Source organism: Ananas comosus, linkage group 15 (assembly GCF_001540865.1).
Source record: "Ananas comosus cultivar F153 linkage group 15, ASM154086v1, whole genome shotgun sequence".
Lineage (NCBI taxonomy): Eukaryota > Viridiplantae > Streptophyta > Magnoliopsida > Poales > Bromeliaceae > Ananas > Ananas comosus.
In genome coordinates, this window is record NC_033635.1 from 2,033,484 (window position 1) to 2,061,309 (window position 27,826).

The 27,826-nt window shown below is 36.2% G+C and overlaps 4 protein-coding genes across 5 annotated transcripts; all 4 read right to left on the reverse strand.

Annotated features, from left to right (window-relative positions):
* Nucleotides 1,423–4,391, reverse strand: LOC109721197 (UDP-glucuronate:xylan alpha-glucuronosyltransferase 2-like). The gene is made up of 3 exons (XM_020248647.1): nucleotides 4,195–4,391; nucleotides 3,315–3,957; nucleotides 1,423–2,566 (listed from the first exon to the last, which is right to left on the reverse strand). The coding sequence occupies exons 1-3, from the start codon at nucleotides 4,387–4,389 to the stop codon at nucleotides 1,614–1,616; spliced, it is 1,791 nt and encodes a 596-aa protein (XP_020104236.1). The 5' UTR covers nucleotides 4,390–4,391; the 3' UTR covers nucleotides 1,423–1,613.
* On the reverse strand, nucleotides 8,830–12,907 carry LOC109721493 (UDP-glucuronate:xylan alpha-glucuronosyltransferase 2-like). The gene is made up of 3 exons (XM_020249143.1): nucleotides 12,707–12,907; nucleotides 11,894–12,497; nucleotides 8,830–9,918 (listed from the first exon to the last, which is right to left on the reverse strand). The coding sequence occupies exons 1-3, from the start codon at nucleotides 12,905–12,907 to the stop codon at nucleotides 8,975–8,977; spliced, it is 1,749 nt and encodes a 582-aa protein (XP_020104732.1). The 3' UTR covers nucleotides 8,830–8,974.
* LOC109720963 (eukaryotic initiation factor 4A-I) lies at nucleotides 15,208–17,917 on the reverse strand. Its single transcript, XM_020248340.1, has 8 exons — nucleotides 17,774–17,917; nucleotides 17,648–17,696; nucleotides 17,367–17,504; nucleotides 16,429–16,656; nucleotides 15,908–15,947; nucleotides 15,732–15,829; nucleotides 15,611–15,655; nucleotides 15,208–15,403 (listed from the first exon to the last, which is right to left on the reverse strand). Exons 1-7 carry the CDS (start codon nucleotides 17,845–17,847, stop codon nucleotides 15,638–15,640), a joined length of 645 nt encoding a protein of 214 aa, XP_020103929.1. The 5' UTR covers nucleotides 17,848–17,917; the 3' UTR covers nucleotides 15,208–15,403; nucleotides 15,611–15,637.
* LOC109721302 (protein WEAK CHLOROPLAST MOVEMENT UNDER BLUE LIGHT 1-like) lies at nucleotides 18,927–24,171 on the reverse strand. Of its 2 annotated transcripts, none has more exons than XM_020248836.1 (3): nucleotides 23,968–24,171; nucleotides 21,376–22,126; nucleotides 18,927–21,050 (listed from the first exon to the last, which is right to left on the reverse strand). In XM_020248836.1, exons 2-3 carry the CDS (start codon nucleotides 22,093–22,095, stop codon nucleotides 19,197–19,199), a joined length of 2,574 nt encoding a protein of 857 aa, XP_020104425.1. In that variant the 5' UTR covers nucleotides 22,096–22,126; nucleotides 23,968–24,171; the 3' UTR covers nucleotides 18,927–19,196. The 2 variants fall into 2 exon arrangements, with proteins under 2 accessions (XP_020104425.1, XP_020104427.1); XM_020248838.1 differs by lacking the exon at nucleotides 23,968–24,171 and adding an exon at nucleotides 23,680–23,853.

Here is a 27,826-nt window from a genome sequence, read left to right on the forward strand (position 1 = left end):
CAATATATATATATATATATATTATATATATAATTATATATAATATATAGTATTATTACAACTATTAGTCGAACCGAAACTAATAAGCTGACCCACGCTCGGTTCAGCTCAATGTATCAACGACTGAAAAATATGTTCTCGTGTTGCGGACTCGTTTACTAACGAGTGATACGATACTCAAACTCATCTTCGAGTCAATAAACGTACTCGAAACAATGAGGCTCATTTGCCACCTCTGATATATATATATTATATAAGTATATATATATATATATATATATTAATCTAATATATTTATGTATTATATATATATCAGAATATGGCTACTACATGCTATTAATACACAGTCCGTTCATTGCTACAAGTTTGCCATTGGATTATAGAATGTGTGGTTTAGGATGATGTGGTCGTCATAGATTAGAGTGGATGGTTTGTTAATATATATCTAATAGGATGAAAAATGATCCAAAGGGTAATCTAACGGCGAAAACTGTAGCACCGCAAGTGCTTGTGCTATGTAATAGCCAATAAGTAAGCCGACTCATCTCTCTCTCTCTTCTCTCCCTCTCTCATCTTCTCTCTCTCTCTCTCATCCTCTCTCTCTCTATATATATATAATATATATTATATATATATATATATATATATATACCTTGCACATTGGATAATAGAGTACTTTCCTTAGTTACTTGATATAACTATTAAGTCCATTCCATCCATTAAATAAAACTAATATAAAACAAATATTTATTTTTTGATGTATAGATAGTATTAATTTAAGATATAACGTACACCGACAAAAAAAAAAAAGAAAAAGAAAAAGAAAAACTTGGGAGGGAGCCCATGTGCTCCCTTTTCAGGGAATATTGCTGCTTTTTGAAAAGTAAAAAATAAATAAATAATCCAAAAATTATATAAAAAGTAGAAATACAAATGAAAGTTAAAAAAGAGAGGTGGAAAAATAGTGAAGGGAGCGGCCTTTGACGTGGCAAAATGAATTTTGACGAAGGATTTAGAAAATTGAAATATTAGGAAAGTAACAATATCATAATAAAATGTAATAAAATTTTTATTTGTTATTTATTGAATGAGATCTAACAATTCAAAATATGTTTATAATAATATTATTAAAAAGAATCAAAAAAAGAAAAAGTTAAACGGCAACTATTGTATGATCAAGATCCAACGAATGGTATCATAATATTATTTTTGACATCGATCAGATATTTAAATCCTAAATACTCATTAGAGAAAAGGCCTTCTAATAATTCTAACGAGAAATTAAGCAAATACGGACAAAAACGAGAAACCATTATATGAACAATTTTAAATATATTTTACTTTTATTTATCTCCCACTAAATTTCATTCTGTTTATTAAATAAATAAATATCCGGGTTGAACATTGGTTTGATTCCGAATATTTATACAACAAGTTAACAAACACTTAAATATAAGTCAAAAACTGAAATAATTGAATTAATGCTCCTGTTTAAAAAAAAAAAAAAAAAAAAATTGAAATTGAGTTGTGATATTTGCTCTGATTTGGAAGAGCCCTTCCGATGACATGATCTTCCGACCGATGTTGCTCTAAATTCAGAAAGTTTCACTTTGCTATTCTACTGTCACAAATCTTCTCTTGTCGGTAATGTTGATCTTCCAATGCTCGTCGCTAAACCGCATCGTCGCCGCCGTCCGCCGCTCCGCCTCCAACGTGTCGATCCTCTCCGCCGTGAGCCCGCACAACCACTGCAGCCCCTCGTCGATCTCGTCATAGCGCTGCCACCACGCCCGGTGAAACTCGTCGCTGGCGTACATCCGCAGGCGCTCGACGTCCCAGTTGCAGTCGTAGTCCCTGTAACACCTCCACGGCTTCACCCCGAAGTAATGTATCCCGTGCAGCTCCGGCGTCTCCGCAGCGAAGAGCCGGCCCATCCACTCCCTCTCCTCCGTGGCGTTCTTCCACGCCATCTTGAAGTGGTTCAGCCGCTTCGGCAGGCGGTGCCACCACGCGAACATCTCGTTCAGGAACCCCTGGTCGCCGCCGTTGTACGAGATAATGTCATCGCGGTGCGCCACGAGCGCGTTGAACGTGCAGTTCGACGGCTCGATGACCATCACGCCGGAGTTGAAGAGGACTCCGCTGTCGTGCACCGCCGATATCTGCGGGAGGCGGAAGAGGTGGTCGAGGCTGCGGAGGATGAGGATGTCGGTGTCGACGAAGACGATCTTGTCGTACTCGGTGAGCTGCCAGAGGCGGAACTTGCTGAAGTTGTACTCGTTGTAGGCGCCGCGCTTGGCGCGCGGGTTGTGGATGCGCTCGATCCTGCGGAGCGTCCACCCGGCGGCGGCCAGCGCCTGCAGCTTCGGGCGGCTGATGGAGTCGTCGTGGAGGAGGACGAGGTCGCGGTCGCCGGTGGAGCCCGTATTGCGGAGGCAGTGAGCCAGCATGACTGCGCCGCACACGTAGTCATCGGAGGAGTGAATGATCGTCGCGTAGGCCTCCCGCCGTTGCCGAGGGCTCGCCAGGGAGGCTATACTCGAAACATTGGATTCGCCGTTTATAGCTGAGACGAGAGTTAATAATATTATTAACAGAGCAATTTTTATTTTTAAAATAAAAATATTAATTTATTCTGTAAAGAAATAACTAGTAAGTAGTGTTTAAATGCAATGTATTTTATTTTTGGCAAATATAGACTGTTTTTCTTTTTTTTTTTTTAGCAATACAATTTACTTTAAGCGAGCTCCAATGGTATATATCAACCTTCCAACTCAACTTCTACCAACCTCCACTTCTTAGTCCGAGAGCAAATTCTCTCTCAATGTGTATATAACTTCAGGATGAGACAATGATGGGATACTGCCATGTGGCTCAAGCACATAATACTTTGAATATTTTTATCAAGGAATCTTAACTCAAATTGCTCTTAGAGTTATATATATATATATATATATATATATATATATATATATATATTAGAAATATCTCACAATNTATATATATTAGAAATAAATTTGACTGAAATATAAAATAACTAAATTTTGAATTTTAGAACCTTAAATATCAATCATTAAGTTCTTCGCAAATTATGATTTGTAGTTTTTTTTTGTTGAGTGCTAATAAATTAAGTTTTCTTATCGTGGGCCTGTTGAAGGAGGAGTACTTAGGCTAAGGTTTGGATTTAAGTCTCAACTAGGTATAACTTAGACTAAACATTTAGGTCGAAAAGATCATGAAATCAAATTGTCTAGAATGCAATACTAATAAGATAATATTATAACAACTAAAATCTGATACGAGAAGATATGTACCTTGTTGTTCCGGAAGCTGCAATGCTACCTTGCAAGCTCCCCAGGGCAGGCTAACCTTTTCTGCCAACTTATCAACCTGCACTTGGTACATCCACCACTCCCCCTCCCTCTCCACCAAATCGTCGCACCGGAACAGCTCCCTCATCGGCTCACACTCGCTCACCAGCGCTACTTTCGCCGTCCCCCGCCCGTCCCTCCTCGCCTTTCTCACAACCAAGTTCGCGGCCACCAAATGAACCTGCAGCCTAAACACGTCCCGATACCACCCGGGCTTCGGGCTCTGGCACGGCACCTTGGCCACCACCACGTCCATCTCCTCGTAGGCCGAAAAAACCGGCATCGGGATCTCGGGGCACACGCTCCGCCCATTCTCCTCGTCGATAGAGCTCGGGAACAGGTCTGTCCATTTCAAATTATCTGGCACGCGCTCGAATTCGACCACTGTTACATTTTTGTCAATCCCTATCTCAACTGATTCGTTCTTGCCTATGTTCACCAGCCCGATTCTCTCATGCCCGGCGCGTAAGCTTTCAAAAAAGCTCAGTTTCTTCTCCTTTTCTGTTGTACCTTCTCTTATCATGTTATTCGGCACTCGCTCTTCCACTTGCGAATTTTCATACTCAAGTTTCAATTTCATACCATCCTAGACAAAGCAGCAAAAAAAAAAAACAAAAACAAACATAAATATCTAATTAATGTTACGAATTCAAGTTGAGCAATTTGATGACTTTTTAGTTACAAAAAATTTGAACATACCATTTGTTGTTGGACAAACTTAGATGAAAATACTTCTTCTTGATCACGTTTCTTAAAATAATCAATCCGTTCAAATTTTTATAGCGAAAGTATCTACAAATGACTAGGTTAATTAGCAGCTAACCTTCCTCGCACTGCAATGTTCACTCAAGGTGCACCAGGTGACGGAGACGCCATTGCTGTTGAAGAGACCCATCGAGTAGAAGATGAGAAGGTCGACGGAGATGACCAACACTAAGACGAAGAAGGTTATGTTGATCTTGACGGCGGCGCCTTTCGACGGTGCGGCCTTATGCATCTCCATTAATGATGAACCCATCTTTGACCTGAAAATTAACCTGTTAATTAATTAATTCCCCACCTTGAACTTACAACTATATATATATGGAGAAAACTTTCTTTGCACCATTGGAATCTTGGTGAATGTGGAAAACTTGGGGAAATAAATTTTTGGCTTCGAATTCCATTCCAGCTCACTGGCTTTTGGTTTCGTACTGTGATGGCGATGCAGGTAGGAAGAAAATTGTGGCAGCAAATGGAACATAGCCTGAGGCTATGTTTGGTACAAAGAATAAAAGAAGAATAAGAGATTTATTTCTCTTATTCTTTCAAACGGTATAAAAAATTGCCCAGAACTTATTACGAAATAACCCGTTAAGAGAGGAGAATAATAGCCACCTATTTGGTGGAACAAGTTATTCTCTATCTTATTCGTCTACTAATTAAGTTATAAATAATTATAAATTATAATTAATTAATAAAACTAAATTTTTTAATAATTGACTAATTAATTATTTAAGTTATTAAATTAATAAATATTTAAATAATAATTTATTTATAATTTATTATTATTTATCTGATTAAATAGTTAGCCATATGATACAATCATTAACTAATATTTATATTATTTAAATAATTAGTATTTTAATTTATATAATTAATATATTAACTAAAAAAAATAAATGATTAAATAATTAATTACTATTAACATGTTGACTTATTTTTTTTATAGCTATATACTAATTAATGTCATCTTTGTCCTCTCATATAGTAATTTTAATTAATTTATAAAGTAAGTTTGATTAATTTATTTGTTAACTTATTAAAATATTATTTACTAATACGTACTTAGATGCTTAATATTTAGATAAATTATTAGTTTTATTTTTCATCATAATTACTCTTATCTCTACTATTCCAAGTCAATCAACCAAACCTAATTTTTCTTATTCCTCTAAATATCTCGATTCTCGTCCAAACACAAAATTGAATTAATTCCTACTTATTCCATAAGTTATTCCTATCCCAAGAATAAACAAAAATATCTTGTTCTCGAATCAAACGGTACAAATTTTTTAAATAAAATTGTTTATAATTTTTTCATCTAAATTATTTATTTTGCAACAAAAAAATAAAAATTTAAAATAATTTTTTTATTTTAAGATTATCTTAAATAAGAGGTCATCTACCACTTAACCGGACGTATTTATATGTTGTATATTATAGGCAAATCAACTATAATAGTAAAACAAAATTCATTTCTCTAATGCATTAAATTTTATAAAACCAGTGTATGAAAAAAATTAAAAAAAAGAAGAAGAAGAAGAAGACAAGGATATATAGCGAACGAGACCAAAGATGACAAATTTTTTCCCAGATATATAGGCGGTGGTAAGGTGGAAGTACTAATGTGGTTATAATATGGCTTAGGATTAGGTTTAATTTGATGCATCAGAATGTTGCGGGATTGACTTTTTTTTCTCTTTTTTTTTTTTTCGGAGGTCATGTTTCATATAGTACGTTATCGGTTTGGCGCTAAGTTAGTTGTACACTTTGACATGTTATGTTGACTATAAAGGAAAGGAGTAAAAGAAATTGAATTGTTATGCTACACACGCAACATGCGCACCTTAATTAGATGCTAAATATAGATAAGTGTTAAGGACGCCAACGTGTAGGGACGGTGAAAATTTTTATCGCCCATTCGTATTTAAATAGATTGGGTTTGACTTTTGCTCACCAAGTATGATTTTGATTGTGGATATAAAAAATAAAAATTGAATGAATTCGTGTTTGCATATAATTTTTACCTGTATCTGATCTGAATTCCAACCGAACCTAAATTCGAACAAAACAAAACTTTGAAATTCTTCTTCAAAAATTTATATTTGACATTTCGAAATTTGATTAAGAGAAGTGATTATACACTTTCGGGCTCAGTTTCGGATTTTTATTTATTTTGAATTTGAATATTCGTGCTATCAATAATATATATATATATATAGAATTATGCTACTATACTATCAATAGTACCAAGCCCTTGGTACTATTGAGTTTTTGGCCGTTGAATGAAAGGATGTGCGGTTAGGATGATAGTGGTCCCCTAGGGTTGAGTGGTGTGTGTTGGTTATAGTTATATCAACGGGGAATGGATCAAGGTAGATCTAACGGTAGAAAACTCAATTGTACCAAAGGCTTGGTACATAATAGTATGTAGCGGACTCTTATATATATATATAATATATTATCTTATATATATATATAGAACTAGGCATACTTACTATTAATGCACAGAAGTCATTGGTGCGTCCAAAGTTTTTGGCCATTGGATTGAGAGATGTGCGGTTAGGATGATTGTAGGCCCAAGGGTTGAGTGGTTTGGTTGGTTGATGTATCGATCTAACGGATGCAAATGATCAAAAGGTAGATCTAACGGCGGGAATTGGTAGCACCAAGTGTTAGTGCTATTAATAGCTAGTAGCCGGACTCTAATATAATATATATATAGGAGGCAAGAGAAGCGGAGAAGAGAGAGAGAGACGAGGAGAGGAGAGAGAGTGCTAGGTTTGGTAATACTTATTGGTAGCACGGGAAGGCCTCCGTGCTACAAGTTGTTTCAATGGATGCGGCTTCCAAATTGCGATCGGCTCGTTAGCTTGATCTACACTATTTAAAGTATGTTGGAAAACTAAATTTCTACATTTTTCGCATCAATCGGTTAGTGATCAAAAGGTCTCAAAATTGACAATTTTAATGAAAATATGATGCGTTTGTGAATTTACGGTGTAAAACAATCCAATCTGATGAATTTTTATAGAAATTTTTTTCACTATTTAGAGTAAGATCATATCACTGATCTTTAATTTAAGTCTTTTTCATCTTTTTTATGAGATTTTTATTTTCCATTCATTTTTAGACTACTCGTTTGATAGGTAAATGATGCGAAAAATTATGAATTTAGTTTCAAATATTTCAATAGTGTAGATCAGTCTAACGGAGTCGATTGTCGATTTAGATCGCATTATTGAAAACAACTTGGTAGCCGGAGGCCTCCATGTACGTGAGTATGTCAGCTACTCATATTAATTATATATATATATAATATATATTATATATATATATCGAGTGGGGGCGCGGAATACTATCGGTAGCAAACGGGCTCCATTGTCACCCATTTGTTTTTTATGATGGAGCCTTCAAATCGACGATCAGTACCGTTGAAAATGATCTATACCACTTGAAGTATCTAAAAATCAAATTTCATACTTTTTCGATATTGTTCTCTTATTCATCAAGTGAGAGTAAAAATGAACGGTTGAAAATGAATATCCTCTAAAAAGTGATGATAGGAATTTTGTAATAAAGATCGAGAGTATAGATTTTGTTCTAAATAGTTTAAAGAATTTTCTAATAAAAATTTAATTGATTTGGATAGCTTTACACCGTTAAACAAGAAAACACGTCAAATCAACCATTAAAGTTACAAATGTTGAAACCCTTTAATCATTAGGACAATAATATTGAAAAGATTTGAAATTTAATTTCTAGATACTTTAAGTGATATAGATTATGTTCAACGATGCCGATCATTAATTTGAAGACTTCATTATCGAAAACAAATAGATGACAACGGAGCTCGTTTGCTACCGATAACATTCCAGCTCAACTGTGTGTGTGTATATATATATATATATATGAAAAGATATTGATAAAACTAGTATATGAAACTTAGTTTTTGGGACTTTAGATGTCTGAGAGTTATAGAATTACAATTCATTTTGTATTGCAGGGACAGTTTATTAAAAGCTAATATTTTTTTTTCAAAAATAAATAAATAAAAATTTATTTATGTATTTATGTTTTGAACAACTGAAGACAAACTGCTTTGGCCAAATGTCATGTTTTCTCGTGCTCTTCCGAGAACCAAACAGAACGGAAGAAACCAATCAGCATCTAAGACTTTCGAAGAAGTTTAATAATAATAAGAGCAAGTCAATGCAGTTCGGTATCGTTGGGTTCAGAAATAAATAAGAATTACTTATTTCTGAAACGGATGCAATTTTGTAGATAAGTAAGAACAAAAATAAAATAAAAATTAGGTTGTTTTTTGGGATAACTAAATAGTACTTGAATGGATGATCAGAATAAGTAGCAATAACATTACCATACATTTAGGTGGTGGCTATGATTTTTTAAAAAAATTATTTAGAAATAGTGGGCTATGATGATGATAAATAATTAAAGCCGCACAAAGATTCGTGTCTGAATAATTTCTTATTAAAATTGTATTATTTTTTTTTTATATTTCTGTTGTATATAATAATCAGATTTAAATTCTATACTCAGTACAGGAAAGGCTTAATTTCTTATTCTAACGAGAAAGCCAAGACATGGACAAAAACTACCAACCATTGTATGAATAATTTTAAACATTAAAAAAATAAATATTTTATTCTTCTTTATCTCCCACTAATTCCCTTCTATTTAAATAAACATCTGGTCAAACATTGGTTTGATTCTAAATATTTGTGCAACAACTAGTAATAAAATAAAAATGATTGAATTACTCCTGTATTTTATTTAACCACATTATGTTGGAAAAGTTTTATTTTGCTATCCTGTGGTTATAAATTTTTTCTCTCGTCGGTAATGTTGATCTTCCAATGCTCGTCGCTATACCCCAACTTCTCGGCTTTCCGCCGCTCCGTCTCCAACATGCCGATCCTCTTCGCCGTGAGCCCGCACAACCACCGCAGCCCCTCGTCGATCTCGTCGTAGCGCCGCCACCACGCCCAGTGCGCCTCGTCGCTGGCGTACATCCGCAGGTGGCCGACGTCCCAGTTGCAGTCGTAGTCCCTGTAACACCTCCACGGCTTCACCCCGAAGTAATGTATCGCGTGCAGCTCCGGCGGCTCCCGGGCGAAGATCCGGCCCATCCTCTCCCTCTCCTCCGTGCTGTTCTTCCACGCCATCTTGAAGTGGTTCAGCCGCTTCGGCAGGCGGTGCCACCACGCGAACATCTCGTTCAGGAACCCCTGGTCGCCGCCGTTGTACGAGATAATGTCATCGCGGTGCGCCACGAGCGCGTTGAACGTGCAGTTCGACGGCTCGATGACCATCACGCCGGAGTTGAAGAGGACGGCGCTGTCGCGCGCTGCTGACATCTGCGGGAGGCGGAAGAGGTGGTGGAGGCTGCGGAGGACGAGGATGTCGGCGTCGACGAACACCACCTTGTCGTAGTCGGTGAGCTGCCAGAGGCGGAACTTGCTGAAGTTGTACTCGTTGTAGGCGCCGCGCTTGGCGCGCGGGTTGCGGATGCGCTTGATCCGGCGGAGGCTCCACCCGGCGGCGGCCAGCGCCTGCAGCTTCCGCCGGCCGATGGACTTGTCGTGGAGCAGGACGAGGTCGCGGTCGCGGGCGGAGCCCGTCTTGCCGAGGCAGTGGGCCAGCATGACGGCGCCGCACACGTAGTCTTCGGACGAGTGGAGGATCGTCGCGTAGGCCTCCCGCCGGCGCCCAGGGCTCGCCGGCGAGGCAAGACTCGAGTCATTGAATTCCACATTTATTCCTAAGAGAGTGTAGTACTGTTATTAACAGAATAATTTTTATTTATAATTAAATATAGTTAGTAAAAATAATGCTACTCATACAAGTGTAAACTAATAAGTGTAAATTTTACATTTTATTTAATTAAAGATTACTATTTTTTCCCATTTTGTATCAACTGTTTTTTTCATACTGAAAATCCAAATAAAATTATGAATTCTGAAAAAAGTTGTAATATATATAGAGCTAGGCTGGTATACTATCGATAGCACGGAAGCCTCCATGCTACCAAGTTGTTTTCAATGATGCGGCTTCTAAATCGACGATCGGTTCCGTTAGACTTGATCTACACTATTAAAAATATTTTTAAACTAAATTTTATAATTTTTCGGCATCATTTACCTATCAAACAAGTAGTCTAAAAATGAACGGTTGAAAATGAAAATCTCATAAAAAATAATGATAAAGAATTCAAATTTCCAATCGAAAATATTGGCCTTGCTATTGATGTTAAGTAAAATTTTCTATTAAATTTTCATCTAATTTGGATACTTCTATGCCGTTGAACTTAAAAACACATCATATCTACCATTAAAATTGTTAATTTTAAAACATTTTAATCACTAGCCAAATAATGTCGAAAAATTATGAAATTTAGTTTCCAAATACTTTTAATAGTGTAGATTAAGTCTAACGGAGCCGATCGTCGTTTTGAAAGCCGCATCATTGAAAACAACTTGGTAGCACGGAGGCCTCCGTGCTACCGATAGTATACCAGCCTAGCTCTCTCTCTCTCTCTCTCTCTCTCTCTCTCTCTCTCTCTCTCTCTCTCTCTCTATATATATATATATATATATATATAAACTAGAATTGAATACTATTAATAGCACGAAACTATTTGTACTATTAGATTCTTAGCTTTTGGATTAAAAAATATGCGGTTAGAATGAGTGGGCCTGTTAGGTTGGGTGTGCGATTAGTTTGTTTTTTCATCACTAATAAAATAAAGTTTACTATTGGCCTGTTTCGGGGGAGTTGGGGTGAGGTTTGGAGTTTGCGTCTGAGTTGGATATAAGTGAGACCTAAAAAGACAAATAAATAAATGTTGAGCAATTTTTTCTTTTTCTTTTTGTTCCTTTTGATGGATCACAATATTAGGGCTTTTTTTACAAATAGCCTCCCGATAAATTTTATTTTTAAAATTGGTCCTGTCAAAATTTTATTTGCAAAAATGGTCCTGGCCCCGCCACGTCAGCGCCACGCGGGCGGGGCTGGGCCATGTGTTTAAGTTGAACACGGTGAACCATTCACAGTGTTCAATACAAGGTTTTTGTATTGGACACGGTGAATGATTCACCTTGTCCAATACAAATACCTCCAACTTAGCCAAAAATGACTAAGTTGTGGATGTTTGTATTGGACACGGTGAATCATTCGCCGTGTTCAATTATTTGTATTGGACACGGTGAATCATTCACCGTGTCCAATACAAATACCTCGCAGTTAATCATTTTGTATTGGACACGGTGAACCATTCACCGTGTCTAATACAAAAATTTTGTATTGAACACGGTGAATGGTTCACCGTGTTCAACTTAAACACATGGCTCAGCCCCGCCCGCGTGGCACTGACGTGGCGCTGACGTGGTGGGACCAGGGCCATTTTTGTAAATAAATTTTTGATAGGACCAATTTAAAAAAAAAAATTAGTTAGGGAGCTATTTGCAAAAAAAGCCCCAATATTAGGCAAGGGAACAAAGCTGCAGGCCCAAATGGAGCTAGGTGTTAAAAACTTAAAATAAGACATTTAGACCAATAAGACCCTAAAATTAAATTGGCAAAAAAAAAAAAAAGAGAAAAAAAGAGTATACTATTTGTTTTATTTATCTTTTCAAAATAAAAATTTAAGATCACTGACTATCAAATTCTTAATCAGCTATGCTAGATACAAAAAAAACGCATTTTATAAATAAAAACTAATACGAGAAGATATATACCTTGTTGCTCCGGAAGCTGCAATGCTACCTTACAAGATCCCCAGGGCAGGCTAACCTTTTCTGCCAACTTATCAACCTGCACTTCGTACATCCACCACTGCCCCTCCCTCGCCACCAAATCGTCGCACCGGAACAGCTCCCTCATCGGCTCACACTCGCTCACCACCGCCACTTTCGCCGCCCCCCGCCCGTCCCTCCTCCCCTTTCTCACAACCAAGTTCGCGGCCGCCAAGTGAACCTGCAGCCTAAACACGTCCCGATACCACCCGGGCTTGGTGCTCTGGCACGGCACCTTAGCCACCACCACGTCCATCTCCTCGTAGGCCGCGAAAACCGGCATCGGGATCTCGGGGCACGTGCTGTGGTCGTTCTCGTCGTTGATCTTGGTCGGGAACAGGTCCGTCCATTTCAAATTGCCCGATACGCGCTCGAATTCGACCATCGTGGTTTTCCCAGCGATCCCTAGCTCCGCTGATTTGTTCTTGCCAATGTTCACCAAGCCGATTCTCTTGTGCCCCGCGCGCAAAGTTCGAACGAACCTCAATTTTCTCTCATTTTCTGTTCTATTCTCGCTTATTTTGTATTTCCGCACCTCGTCTTCCACCTGCAAATTTTAATATTCGAGCTTCAATTTTGCGTCTTCCTAGACAAAGTGTACATTGTAGGAAAATTATCTGAAGTTACGAATTTTTTTCTCATTTTACTGTCTAATCTTTAGACTATTCAATTTGAACAACTTGATAACTTGTCAATCACAAAATTTGAACACGTTGTACGTAGGGAAGGATTTACAAACGGCTCATGTAAGCTGACCTTACTCTTCGCGTCGCAGTGACTCAAGGTGCACCGGGCGAGGGACGCGGCGTTGCTGTCGAAGAGGGCCGTCGGGCGGAGGACGAGAAAGGCGACGGACACGACGAACACAAAGACGACGAAGGCGATGTTGATCTTGACGACGACGGCTTTCGACGCCGCGGCCTTAAACATCGATATCTCCTTTGATGATGAACCCATCTTTGAATAAACCTTAGCCCACCTCGAACCTATTATTATAGAGATATGTGTACGGACGACTCGGGGAAATAAACATTTGGCTTTGAAATCCATTACAACTCACCTCAGTGTTTGTTTATTTGTCGACGTGAGGGTTTCGGGTTTGTAGTGGTGGGCATGCACGTAGGAAACCTTAATTTATGTGGTTAAAAGGCCCCTCTCATAGGCTACAGTTATAGCTTATTGAATTTAGGTTTAGAGGGTAATAATATCCCTACTTACATTCAGATTTTTACCAAGTTAAAATTATAGTTTATTTGGGCATAGTTTCAAGCGCTGTAAATGATCTTTCATATGCAGATCTAACTGTAACCGTATTCGACTCTGCATGTAATTAAAACTGTAATGCGACTAAACAGTCTATATTAAGGTGGCTAACATCTAAAAGATGTGAGGCGACGACTTTAAGAAAAATGATAACTAATGAGTTAATTTATATCCTGAATACATTGATTAAAACAATAATTGTGAGTGAACATATATAAGAGACGCAAGAACACCTTTATAATATTAGTACTGATTTATATATTTACGTAGACATAACTGGGGACCGTGCTTTCGTGTAAGAAGTACGAATTGACATAAAAATGTGACAAGCGAAGCAGTTTGCTTTTAGACATATGCTTTGCTCACAACTCATCTTACTTCGAAATTTCAATTAAATTCTACTGCTCCCCGAACACTCATCAAAATAAATATATACTTAAAAAAAAAAAAGTTGTTTGACTACTAATAGATATTTCAAAATTTTAACTCATCTTAATTAAGAAAAAATAAAATTATACATCAAAAAAAAAAGGTTTAATGGTTCCATAGTTCTACGTGGAACCAGTTAAAGAAAAAAGAAATTAAGCCATATTATAATTATTTTAACTAATATTATCTTAGTAAAAACGTATGTAGGCCATTGTAAAATAGGTTCTGAACTTCTTTACAAATTTTTCAGTCAAGTAAATTAAAGCTTTGTTAAAATTAATAGTTCCAATTAGATACTAACTGTAAGTTATTTAAAAAAATCGTACTTTATCTAGATAAAAAATAATTAGTGCTATAAAATTTGGTGGAACCACTGATTAATTTACCAAAATTGGCCTATAACTGAGGGGAGCCTCAATGCTACTTTTTTTTCCCCTCCTATTATCTATCATTGTACTTTTTTTTCCCTTTTTTTGCATACGGATTTTTGTGCTCGATTTACAATGTTGTTGTATCTGATTTTGTAGCTTATTTAAAAAAAAAAATTTAGTTTTAAGTTGTGCCTAACTAGTTCTAATATTTCTAGAGAACGTGGAGAAAGAAATTATTATTAACTTGGACGTGGGAGCAACTCATGCATAACATTCCAACTCACCTTCTTAATTGTTAATTCTAATTAATAACTAGTCCCACCAAACATCGTTTGATAGATTCTAAGCTTTCTCCTTTTTCTTTTTTTTTTTTGAGTGAAGAAATGAAGGTGGAAACTAAACGGAATAAACAGTTTGATCATGTTTGATAATATGGTGCGATACAGCACTTTTTTATGCTTTACAAGCGCTGTAATATTCTCTCTTTTTATATTATAAAATTACGGTGGCATCTACTATGGTTGTGATATTTATTTTTTAATACTTACGTGCTTCTCCGGTGATAGTTTCCACAGCAATTTTATACAATTTCAGAAGAAAAAATCGACGGCGCTATTACCAAACTAGGGCTTAAGAAACTGTTTTGATCACTTTTATTTCTCAAATTGATAAAAGAAAATAGCATGTGGACCCTGCAAAAATGTACTGTGATTTATAGACAATTTCAGAAATTAAAAAGGTCGTTAATGCATCAGATGATCAATAAGAATTTTAAACAACTTCGGAGATATTAATCACTCCTAGGCCTTACATAAATTTGGAAAAAATAAAAAATAAAAATAAAGCATATTTGCAGGTAGGGGTGATTTACAAACACACACATTATCTCGCCGAATTTTTGACGGTGATTAGGCGACGCGTCTCATAGAATTTATATACCAGATAATGGATTATAACCAGAATAAAGCACATGGAATATTGGGAAAACAAAGAAAGTAAAAGAAAGAGAGGAAAAAAAAAAAGAAAAAAAAAAGAAGGTATAAATGATGCAAACTGTGGAGTCAAAATGATCTAGCCAGGTGCATGCATGTGTAAGTAGCCACTAAATGACCAATATTAGCAAGTCCAACAAACTTAATCAAATTTTTTACTGTATTGATTCAACCAGTAAACATGGTTAAGAGAGCCAAGTACTAAAAAGAAAACAACCATATATTGGTAATCCAAATAATATCAAATTATTTTCCTATTATAAGCAATCATAATATCAAATCCATGGATAGTGAGCAAGAATAATGTTTACATACTCCTTTCTCCTTGAGCAACCAGTGTACAGGGCAAGGATTAGTCCCTCCCAAGATTACTCCTTGTTGAGTTATGACTTATGAAACTGCAAAAGTGGAATAACTAGAATTCTAAGTTAATAGTATAACAATAATAATGTTCTGGGAAATAAGACAAGCGCATTGAGAAATAGCTAATGAAGAAAATACAGGACAACTACAAGTGGTAAATAATTCATGGAACTGCAATAAATGAATACAATACATATCACAAGCACATGGACTGGAACAAAGAGCTAATGTAAAGAACGAACCTTCTAAAATTTCATGACAATGTATCGTCATAAGATCTCGGAGATCTGCAACACAAAACACTGCAGATTACTTAAAACAGTGGATGATTATAAAAAGAAAAGACTATCCTTTAAAGCTCACATTTATTGGCATCTCCGCAATGACAAGACCACTGCTCTCTTCGAGCCCCTTGAGGGTCACAACTTCACCTCCGACAACCATGTTAATCACGATTCCATCTGCATAGCATCAATATGATGTTTAGCTTCGTAATTTGGTACAAGGAATATAAATTGAATAGTGAAAGACGAGAAAACCTGCTGCTAAACAAGTTGACATGCGCCGAAAGTATGTCTCCTGAAGGAAATTAAGTATATCAGTATGAAATCCATCCCACAATAATAATCTCTCCTGCCCCAACAGGCATGGTTCTTACTAAGCCAAAGCATTTTATGACAAAGATTTTGAAAAAAAGAGGAACAGCTTTACATTTAAGCATAAAACCAGATTACCAAATAAGAATTGCTGAACATGGATCCTGAAAAAAATCAACAGGTATCAGTTAACATCAAAAATCTTTATTCACATTCACATCCTAGATTATATTTGGCCACTTCTGAACCAAAAAGAAAAAGTAACAATATACAAAGGTGATGCCATTCGATCATGACCACGAGGTCTTAACTTGAATTTAGTTGAGTTAAGACAAAGTCTACACTGTCCAGTTTCATAAAGGGAAAAAAAAAAAAAAGCAATCTGATCTGATTCAACAAAATGTGATCACATATCTTAAATTACAGTCCCATCAGGGGAATAATGATAAGCACGCGCACAATACCTTCTTTGTTGGTAATTCATAGTTTATCAAAACACGAGCCATGAGAGGTGATTCTCCTGATGCAGCTAGAGGCAGGCAGGCATCCGTTACGACTATCATGCATGACTTACTATCCACACTCCCGGACTCAACCTCGGGATCTGCATTGTGAGTTTGGATCCACCGAGTACTTGCTTGGCGAAATCTTTCCAATATAGATGCACGTTCAGCTTCTGCCTGGTCGCTGTACTGCATTCAAGAACTGAGTCATGCCAAGATACTTGTAGTTCAAATAAGTCGACCAAGCGCAGTTGACTGAGTTGGCAATATGTGGCCCCACAGTGCTGCTAAAATGTGTCAACAGCGATGCTTCAGATTCAGCATTGCTTTTTTCAGGTAAAAAGGGAAAAGTACACCAACATTTTAACTTTTTGGTGTCTGCTCGAATTAATTTTTTTCATTTCATAAAGGTGTAAGATCTTTCAGTTTGTATATTCATAAGTATAGTGATAATTCTCACTACCTCAATAGCAAAATTGTCGACAATACTTCAGTCTATCAATACTTCCACCCATAAACGGTCAATAAATTTCGGTATTATTAGGTCGGTAAACTATAACTATATAGCACTAAAAAAAATATATAAAAGTATAAGATTCTTATTAAACCAATCTTTGTCTCATCATTTTCGGGTACAAATATTGGCAACAGATCAAATAATCCCTCTGACAATGATTAAGATATAAACACTTGAATGAGTTCATTAATAATTCCCTATCCGTAGTTTTCTATATGTGGGCAACTGGAGATTCATGAACAATTCTCCAATTTTTCAAAAAAATGGGAGAATACTGAGACTATGATCATAAGCCCTAGCTAGTCAAATCCAATCTTTGTAGTCAACAATGTAGTAAATGAGAATCAAACAACAAAATCAAAGGAATGTGATGGCCCTGCACCAGAGGTGAGAGGGAGATGAAGGAGAGATTGGAGACGGCGGAGCACACGGCGTCGAGCTCGTCGCGGGAACTGCAACAGATCACCATCGGAAGCGACGGGCGCCGGCCCGCGACCCCGAGAAGATCCACCAACGTCTCCTACCCACAGCAAAATAGAATGTTTATACCAAAAAATTCGATTTTTATTACAATTTTGGCTCATTTTAACCCATCTTCCCCACTGAGGCAAAACGTCGAACACATAGCGACCCAAAAAGAGGGAAAGGACGAGTGAAAGGTACCATTTTGAATTGGAGGCGATCGACGGCGACATAGAAGTGGCGCCCGGAGCTGCTTCGATCCACAGAGGAGAGTTAGGGTTAGAGACAATGCTCGAGAGAGAGAGAGAGAGAGAGAGAGAGAGAGACCTGAGGTGGGAGTGAGAAGCGGGAGGAGAAGGAGAAGTGAGCGTGTCTCCGAGATCGAGCGACGCCCCTCTCATCGTCTCCGTTGCTCCCACAACCGCGAATAAGGAGATTTGGAATAAGAGGACTTATTCCCCGTTTTTCGCCGCGTATATTCCCATAGTTTTATACCTGCGGTTCGTTTTAAAGGACTGGGCCGGGCTTGGTCTAGTCCAACTAAGGCCCATGTGGCCCGTGTTTAAAATTATTTTGCGAGCTAGGCTGGAGGCCCAATCAAGATTTTGGAAATCCCCATCGCGGCTTCACGCGAAAGTGATTCGAGAACAAGCTGCTGTTTTTAATTAAAAAATCCATCCGAAAAGTACCCACTTGGAGAAGCAATACAGCATGTATAGTTTTCGAGGACTCTAACCGATTTTAATTTTGGTTAATTTCATACAAATATAGTGAATAACAAATATACTCCTATAAAGTTCAACTTTTATATGATATCCCTATAAAAGTTCTGATATATTCAAATATGTCCCTGCCATTAGAATCTATTAGAAAAATTTAGTTAACCATAGGTTAAATTCTTAACCATAGTTAGTTTTTGATATTTTTACCCATCTTATATTATACTGTTATGCCTTTTGGATGGACTTATTTGTGATAGCAAAATTGAAAATATAAACAGTTTTCTAACGATTCTCTAAGAGTAACAAATCTAAGGGACATATTTGAAAATATTAGAACTTTTGTACGGATAACATATGAAAGTTGAACTTTATAAGAATATATTTATCATTTATTATATTTATAGGAACTGTATGAAATTAACCCTTTTAATTTTCCCTATTTGGCGCTACTTTTGCTTATGCTTTCAAGTGAGATCATCTTTAGCAGAGTGTTCAATAATCAGAAAAGTTTGAAGCTTTGACGAGAAGCAGAAATGAACGGTGGCACTAAAAATCAAGAAAATGATAATTGCTAAAAATGCCACTACATACATACAAGGAAACTTCTCTTTAACTTATCACTTGGATAGTTGAATCTCTACTGCTAGTAATAATGTCAATTAATTAACACTAAACATCACACAAACAGACCAGTTTTCCGAAAGAAAGGAGGAAAAGAATAACCAAATATATCACCAGAAAAAATTTGCATGCATAAATTGGATCAAAAACCTCGATAGCCAAATCGATATCATGCAAACAATTATGTTCATCATCCATGCATGCCTCAAAATAAGTCTGAAACTTGAGAACTTTTATGCAGTGTGAACATACAGGCACTCTTCAATGAGTTCCACCAAAGCCTATACCTATTAACACACAATCAACTTATTTAGTTGCTTGAATTATCCTTTATACATGTACAACAAAGATTTTGTTGAATACTTGTACAGCTACATACACACATACATACTGAAAGAGGAACTCCGCTACTTCTGGTTTTCTGCCTTCTTTCTGGACAAGAATGTGACGATCCGTGGAAGCAATGACTTCTTCCTTCTCGGCCTCGAATCCGGCATGAAATTTTTCTCTGGGTTATTCCCTGACGAATATAACTTCGAATGCGGGACAGGATGAACAAGACTAACAACTTCCTCCTTGTTTAATCCTTTTAATTCATTGTTATGCTCCGAACTCCTTGGCGGGCTTCTTGAAGGATTAACAGCAGCTTTGGCAGCATTACCAGCTCTACGTCTTTGTTCGTTTTCTGCCCTCCATTTCCTCAATTCCTGCTCGACCCCTAATTTCCCTTCTTGTGCTCTCTCGGCCCTTTCCATTGCAGCCTTCAAACCCTCCCTTTTCTCATCCATCTCCTCGGATGTTTCTTTTAGTCTCTCTAAGCTGTTCAACTCATTATTCTTCGCCATCTCGACCTGAGCTATCGCGGCAGTCACCCTCTTGTGGGCAAGCTCTTCAGCCTCGTGAGCTCTTCTGCTAAGAGCAAAGTACTCTTCCAAAGGAAGGGTTATTCCGTTAGGAGAATCTTCTTCATTACTCAAAGCCTGCTCACTCTCTTGCAATGCTTTAACAGCTTCTATCGCCAGCTTCTCTGAGGCTTTAGCTGCTTCTATTTCCTTTAAAGCCGCACGTAATCTGATTTCTGCAGTATTTGCACCAGCCTTGGCTTGTTCAGCTTCTTCCTTAGCCTTTCTGAGCTCTTCTTGTGCTTTCTGGGCAACAGACTTAGCCTCATCGGCTTCCTGAGCTGCTTGTTGTAACAGCTTCGGCAGCTCCACCATTTGTTCTCTAGCTTCTTTTTCCTTCATTTGAACTATTTCTAGCTCCTCTTTCGTCCTATTAAGCTCGGCTTCAAGAGAAGAAACAGCGATAGACGCCATCCCCTCCCTCTGCTGCAATGTGGTCAAAGCTGCTTTCTCTCTTTCCAACTCTGATTTCAGGGAAGCAGCTGCAACTCTTAAAATATTGACCTCGTCTTTTGCTTTCTCTATATTCCCTTTAACTTCTTCAAGCTCCTTTCTTGTTGAAGCTAGCGCTTCTTGAACAGACCTTCGGTTACTGTTTGCCTCATCAGCTCCATTCTCCTCGGTGCTCTGTGCTTCTTGGTTCAACTTTGCCTCCATGTAAGCAGCTAGCTCAGCTTTAAGTTTGACTAACAAACTGGTCGCTGCATTTAGTTTCAACTTTACATCTTTTACTGACAGAAGCTGTTCGTTTAGCTGTTGCAGCTCATCTTCTGCTTGTTTTAGCTCTTTCTCCCAATTAAGGCAATCTTGTTCTCTAGCCAAAGCTGCACCAATTCTATGTTCTTCTGCTTCTAGATGTGCAGCATGGGCCAATTCCAATGACTCCTTAGAAGCAATGAGTTCCAGCATCAGGTCCTCCACTGTTCTCTCCATCTCTTTCGATGCAGAAACAGCCTCTTCAGCTTTCTTAATTGCATTGTCTCTTTCATTGATTAAGGAAACAAACTTTTCTTCGAGTTCTTTTAACTCCCCTTTCAAGGACTTCAATTCGGAAACTGCAGCTTCATGCCTTGCTTTGGCGACCTCTAGTTGGGTTTTGGCTGCAACACTAGCTTCATCAGCAATCCCCTGTTCAATTTCTTTGGCCCTAAGTTGAGCAAGTTCGGAGTCTTGTTTTGCCTGGGCTTCTTCAGTTTGTGCTCTTTCCAGGTTAAGCTTGAGTTCTTCTATTTGTCTCTTGGTGGTCTCTAGCTCATTGAGTACTTGCGCTTTAGCCTCTTCAGCAGCTTCTGATTGCTTTTTATAATCAGGCATTTCTTCGCATACTTTCTCAAGTTCAAGCCGAATATGCTTACTTCTCTGAATACATGCAGAATAAGTGAGTAATAAGACATCTAAGTAAAATGAGAGATCTCATGATTCTACGATAGATTTCACGAACCATTTGGGCTAATGATGACTGTTTAGAGCTGAGAAAGTCTCCACACAAGTTTATCCAAAAAAGGAAAAACTATGTAAGAGATCATTAGGTTTATAACAGGAGCACATTTTGGGAAAGTTGAGAAATATAGGGGTAAAAAAAACAAAAGAAGCTATATATACCTGCGGGTAAACAGAATGCTACTTGCAATACATTATTGACTATCATTGCAAATAATGGGGAACTTATAATGACAGGCATTACCTCTAGAGTCAGTGCTTTGTGGGCTTTCCAGTCAGTGATTCCTCCAAACTTTGTCACAGCGGCCTTAACAGATTCAAAAGGTGCAGTAGTATCGATAAGACCTCTATAAGAAGGTACATGTTTTACATTGTTGGAATCGTTAGCTGACTCCGGTGCCGTGTTTTGTACATCTCCAACCTTCTTTTGTTGATCAAGCACATCATGGATGACATCTTTTGTTTTCAATTCAAGAAGAGAAGTGGGTTCATTGCTGATCACAACACCATTGGACCCCTCTATTGGTTTTTCGATCTCGCTAGAAGCTGTATGCCCATTACTTATCAGAGCATCAGAAATTATATCAGAAGAACCACCCTGAAGTTTGACTAGCGGTTCACTTTCCATATTTTCCATCAAATTATCAGATGAACGAGGTGCTGGAGCGTTAAGAATTTCTGAAGAAGACGATAAGGTATCATCTGTATAATTCTTCGATTCATTTGAATTCTCTGGTATATTGAGTTTGTTGTGGTCCTTTGTGAAGCTATCAGCAACATCTTCTTGAATCTGTGCTTCGACGTCTAAATTCGTTCCTTGAGGGTAGTTGATCTCAGTATCTTCATTAGTAACTATTGGCATTGGAGGTTTGTCCGAAGTTGGCAGACATTCTGGCGATGATAAAGACGAATTGAGTGAAGTTTCTGCCAAACGATTTTCTTCGGCACCTTTGTCACTTTCCATTTCTCAATAAGTAGGTCCTTTATATGGATTCCTACAATATATAACAGGAGACACGAAGAAAAATTACAAATTAGCAAGGCTTCCCCTCTGTTGTTAGACTTTCTTTTACTCCATATATATCTCGTGGTCGCCATATTTATAAATTTGGATAACATATTCTTCATCAATCTACAGTCATCCTAGTATAATTGATTGGAACCCAGACATAAGCTAGATACAGAAGATAAATTGCAAAATCTACGAGAATTCCATAACCAACCTTTCAGGTTTTTCACAAGCTTTTTTGTAGTGTATCCTAAATCTACAAGGAAATGATAGGGATATCATTGAAATTGGAGGTAAAGAGTTTTCAAACTGCATGCTTAAAATGTGATGAATTGTGATTAGGCAGCAAGATAGAGCCTGCTTATGTTTTTCCGTGTACTTGAGAAGAAACATTGTTCATGATTTATTTCACATCATCCACGATTCTTTATAGTCAGTAATTGAATACATTTGACATAACTCCCTGTTAAACTATTACTGAACAACCTGGAATGATTGGCCAAACACAATATTATATTTAACAACATAGGAAGAAAAGTCAGTCGAAATGTTTAATGCAATTTTATACTTTTGCACATTATAACATCTTCAAGTAGAAAGGAATCGTCGTGTAGATCAGAAAATAGCCAAACATAATATAGCTTTTAATTCTTCTTTGCAAACTTGAGTGTTTTCCAGAGAGAGAAAGCAGATGACCATTACGCAAAAAAAATCTCCTAATGTTTCGGCAAGAATCGATAGCAACTTGCGAGCATGTTTATTGTCAGCAACCCTACAATAGGTCTCTATTTTCCATGTGTGTCGACTAACATATGCTCTTTATCATTACGTTTATTGTGGACAGAGATCAATAATACCGAAAACAAGGACTTGTGACATACTCCAAACATGAGCAGAGTCGAAATAATTTCGTTTGCTTCTAGGTTATTCAGTCAGAACATAGGACCTAAAAGAGGAATCGCTATACAAGTATTTCTCAATACCAAAGAAAACGATGCATCATACAATGAATAACTGATTACTTGCATTAGATGCTTAATACTAGTCAAAATCCCTTTCAATAGTTGTCCAGTAAGTGTGATGTAGAAACAACTAAAATCAACATACACACACAACAATTAAGGACCAGAGCAATTTATCAAGTGACATACAAAGATAGAGACTCTGCTAAATCCACAGCAAACATAAGAGATCATTACTAGAATTTAACTCCAGAAACATCATAATTGTGTCTTCCCAAAAGCTTCAAAAGTGGCATAACCCGCTTACAACATCGATACTTCATCATCTACCTGGTATCCACAAATTTCTTCAGAAATTTTCAAATAAAAAATGAAATATACTTCATCATCTACTCGATTTTGTGCAGAAAAAAACATTTTTTTAATAAGAAAATTATGCCAAGTAATCAAGGCAAGCTACTTTTACAGTGTAAGAATAGAAACAATCATTGTCCTTCAAGCAAAATCCTTCATAAAACACAAAAACTTGAGCTCAATAACGCCTAATTTCGTTGTTATAACAAAAGCCCAGAATTACCCATATCCTCGTCGAATCATCTTAATCTCACAAAATTAAGAGCTTTGTTTGTGGATATTCGTTGCTTCGATCTGTCTCGAGAGCTCGTACAGCATAATTCGTGAAAATTACCAATCAAATCAGTACCAAATCGAAAAAGCTCCCAAACCACAACCAATCAAAATGAAATTTTTAACAAATCCACCCAATCGACAAGCTCCAAGCAGCAACCCACCACCAATTTAAGATACCAAAAATTGAAAAAAAAAATAATAATAAGGAAGAAAAAGGGAGATAAAGAGGACTCACTCGAATATCTCCGCAGCTTTTTGCTTTCATGCGAGAACAGCAAAAAGGGAAAGGGATTAGAATTTGGAAGGATTTTTGAGGAGAGAATCAATCGCAAGAGGGTGGGGGAGAGAGAGGATTGAATGAGGCGGGGGTGGCTCACGTGCTCGAGACGCGGAGCTCTTCGTGGAACGTTAGATCCATCGATTTGTATTCTCTCTCTATATTCTCCTTATCACTCATCAGCTTTTTGATTTTTTGTTTTTGTTTTTTTTATAATTAATTAATAAAATTGAAATGAGTGCTTATTATTTATTACAGCCTTTATGCTACCATTAGTTGTGTTATCCCAACACTCTACACTCTACTAAACTAATCGTCAACAAAATATTTTTTTTATAAATTTTATATATTTTTAAAAATTAAATAGATAAAAATTATTAAAAATCTTGTTATAACCTATAAAATACAATTTTATATTCTAAATAATATTAATATATATATATATATAGAATTATGCTACTATACTACCAATCGTACCAAGCCCTTGATACTATTGAGTTTTTGGCCGTTGGATGAAAGAATGTGCGGCTAGGATAATAGTGGTCCCCGGTTAAATTGATAGTGGTCCCCTAGGGTTGAGTGGGTGGTTGGTTTAATAATATAATTTAACGAGTGGAAATGATCAAAGGTTAGCTCTAACGGTAGAAAACTCAATAGCACCAAGGGCTTGGTACTATCAATAGTATAGTAGCCGGACTCTATATATATATATATATATAGAGTTGGACTGGGCTACTATTAGTAGCAAAATCCTATTGTTGCTACCAGTTTTTTAGCCTTTGGATCAACTCTTTTCATTATTTCTAACCATTGGATTAAATACTATAACCCAGTGGGGACCACTCAACCCTAGGGGAACCACTTAACTCTAACCGACTAATATCATCCTGACCCTACAATTTTTCATCCAAGGGTTAAAAACTTGATAGCAAAAAGAGTATTTTACTATTAGTAGTATTCCAGCCTAATTCTATATATATATATATATATATATATATATATATATATATATATATATATATAGAGTTGAGCTGGAATGCTATAGGTAGCAAACCGGCTCCGTTGCCACCCATTTGTTTTCGATGATGGAGCCTTTAAATCGACGATTGGCACCGTTGAACATAATCTATACCACTTGAAGTATTTAGAAATCAAATTTCAAATTTTTTCGATATCATTGACCTAATGATCAAAGAGTTTCAAAATTTGCAATTTTAATGGTAGATATGAAGTGTTTTCTCGTTTAACGGTGTAAAGCTATCCAAATCAATTGAATTTTGGTTAGAAAATTCTTTAAACTATTTAGAATAAGATCTATACTCCCGATCTTGATTACAAAATTCGTATTATCACTTTTTAGGGAATATTCATTTTCAGCCGTTCATTTTTACGCCAACTTAATGGACAAGAGAACAATATCGGAAAAGCATGAAATTTGATTTCTAGATACTTCAAGTGATATAGATCATATTCAACGGTGCCGATCATCGATTTGGAGGCTCCATCATCGAAACAAATGGGTGGCAACGGAGCCCGATTGCTACCAATAGTATTCTAGCTCAACTATATATATATATATATATATATATATATATATGTGTGTGTGTGTGTGTGTGTGTGTGTGTGTGTGTGTGTGTGTTTATATCTATACTATATATAAAACATATAGAAATGACAGACAAAATGAAGAAGGAAAAATAGAATATTCTCTACGAATGGTTATAATCAATTCATTAAAAATATATACATAAAAATGTATAGAAATGATAAACGGAATAAAAAAAATAGAAAAATATTCTCTACGAACGGTTATGATCAATTTGTTACAAAGTATTTCTATTAAGAATGAACGGTTATGATATTAAAAAAAAAGCATTCATATCTATTTATAAATTCAATTATACTAACAATTTTAATCAATTTGTTAAAAATATTTCAAATAAAAATAAATGGTTATGATCAGTCGGTTAAAAATCAGCATTTTTATTTATCTATTCTACATTAAAAATTAAATTTGAGTTTAAATGGTGAATTAAATTTAATTTTTTATATCAAATTTAAATTAACAATTAAACTATTTTAATTATATAATGGATCAAAATTAAATTTTAAATTTTGAAATAAATATCAATTAAATTTTAATGATTTTAGTTTAAAACACATACTTAATTTTTAGATTCATCGTAATCAAAAAATATATAAAAATATTTAATGTATATAAAAAATAATATAGAATATTATAAATATTTTTTAATAAAATATAATATATAAATTTATAAATTATAATTTTTACTATAAATTTTTAAATAAATATAATGTATAAATTTATATTAATTTAAAATAAATTAAAATAATTATCACTAATATTTACACGTACACTCAACTATATATGTATATTAATATTTTGCCCCTTACAATGAGTAGTTGAAGGGCTAATGTTTAACCTCTTTTAATCCTGATACTAGTTTTTGTAATAAATTCATACATTTAAAAGAGTTCACGGGACATTTTAGATTTTTAAGGGCATTTGTAAGATTTTAAAATTTTTAGAATAATGCATTTGAAATTGCCATAAATTATATAATAATGATAATTTTTCTCCTTGGATAAAGCATCACTCTCTTAGCATACTTTTGAGTATAATTTTAAAATAATATTTTATAATATAATTTAGATAATGTTGTGGCCTAAGGACAGAACTATAATACGAAAAATTTAGAAATTTAAATTTTAGTTTCAAAAATATAGATAGTAATTGTAATTTCGAGATGATATAGGGACTACGCGTACATTTCACCCAAAAAGAAATGTTGACCACAGCGCCAAGGCCACTTGGTCCAAGCTGACGACGCGCGCCACTTCCGTTACCTAATCCCCAATACTCCGCATAACAATCTTATGCGCTACTCCATCATCACCGCTGATTTTTTCAGCTGGTCTAACATGTACGGTAGATACTTCATCCATATAAAACACAAGTATGCGGACGAGCGGATATAGCGGGACGACCGCATGGGCCCACCGTCGTTGGACATTTCTGAGCCGTGTATGCGGACGGGAGGAAATGAAGACAAAGGGAATTACTTATTAGCCAATTTTCAGAAAGTGGAGGGGGTAGTGTAAAATTATTCATTGGAGTGATTAGTAATTTAGTGGTGATAAGGGTGGTGATGTGCAAAAATGGGGAGCGGCTCGAGCCTAGAAGTTTCCGGTGTCCGCATGCGAACAGCGAGTGGACGTTTAAATAAAAGGAGTTCAAACCGTGGGTCCCGCACAAATGATTTTTTGGTCTCATAATTTTGGGTGAAAGTGTATAAACACCCCCTCAATTCACGGTGTTTTGAAATAAGCACGCCTACAATATTTTTGTGGATTGATATTTTCATCAATTTTTTTATTCGAATCATATCAATTGAATTGAAAATTTTATTAAATTAAGGTAAAATTGTATAGAAGCCCCCTCAAATTTTGGTAAATTAAGGTAAAACATACCCCGCTACTTGCGCCCTTCTTTTCACTTGTATAGTTGTTTTCATCCAAACACGACAAAAATAGCAAGTGAAACTAAAATTCGTTCAATCGATATTTGCGTAATTTTAAATTTCGAACTACTCAAATTACACACTGGCTTATAATAGTTTGAAACCGAACCAGTCGAACCAAAATTGGCTAGCTAATACGCATGAGACTTTGCCAATCATAAAATGGATGCAAATCTAATCTAATTATGCTTAGAAATTCACTAATTTTAGCTAAATTTTTAACTAGAATTTTCATTTGGAAATATTTAATTTTTAGCATGCCTTTTCTGATTTAT

What these genes read in the sequence shown, in the direction of transcription:
- LOC109720963 (XM_020248340.1), bottom strand. Translation starts at nt 17,847, where the DNA reads ATGAGAGGGGCGTCGCTCGATCTCGGAGACACGCTCACTTCTCCTTCT. An exon ending in ATCGCCTCCAATTCAAAATG is followed by an intron (nt 17,505 to 17,647) that starts GTACCTTTCACT and finishes TGCTGTGGGTAG; the next exon opens with GAGACGTTGGTGGATCTTCT. An exon ending in TCATCTCCCTCTCACCTCTG is followed by an intron (nt 16,657 to 17,366) that starts GTGCAGGGCCAT and finishes TCTTGAATGCAG; the next exon opens with TACAGCGACCAGGCAGAAGC.
- LOC109721493 (XM_020249143.1), bottom strand. Translation starts at nt 12,907, where the DNA reads ATGGGTTCATCATCAAAGGAGATATCGATGTTTAAGGCCGCGGCGTCG. An exon ending in ACTGCGACGCGAAGAGTAAG is followed by an intron (nt 12,498 to 12,706) that starts GTCAGCTTACAT and finishes TAAAATTTGCAG; the next exon opens with GTGGAAGACGAGGTGCGGAA. An exon ending in GCAGCTTCCGGAGCAACAAG is followed by an intron (nt 9,919 to 11,893) that starts GTATATATCTTC and finishes ACACTCTCTTAG; the next exon opens with GAATAAATGTGGAATTCAAT.
- LOC109721302 (XM_020248836.1), bottom strand. Translation starts at nt 22,095, where the DNA reads ATGGAAAGTGACAAAGGTGCCGAAGAAAATCGTTTGGCAGAAACTTCA. An exon ending in ACAAAGCACTGACTCTAGAG is followed by an intron (nt 21,051 to 21,375) that starts GTAATGCCTGTC and finishes GCATGTATTCAG; the next exon opens with AGAAGTAAGCATATTCGGCT.
- LOC109721197 (XM_020248647.1), bottom strand. Translation starts at nt 4,389, where the DNA reads ATGGGTTCATCATTAATGGAGATGCATAAGGCCGCACCGTCGAAAGGC. An exon ending in AACATTGCAGTGCGAGGAAG is followed by an intron (nt 3,958 to 4,194) that starts GTTAGCTGCTAA and finishes TGCTTTGTCTAG; the next exon opens with GATGGTATGAAATTGAAACT. An exon ending in GCAGCTTCCGGAACAACAAG is followed by an intron (nt 2,567 to 3,314) that starts GTACATATCTTC and finishes CTCTCGTCTCAG; the next exon opens with CTATAAACGGCGAATCCAAT.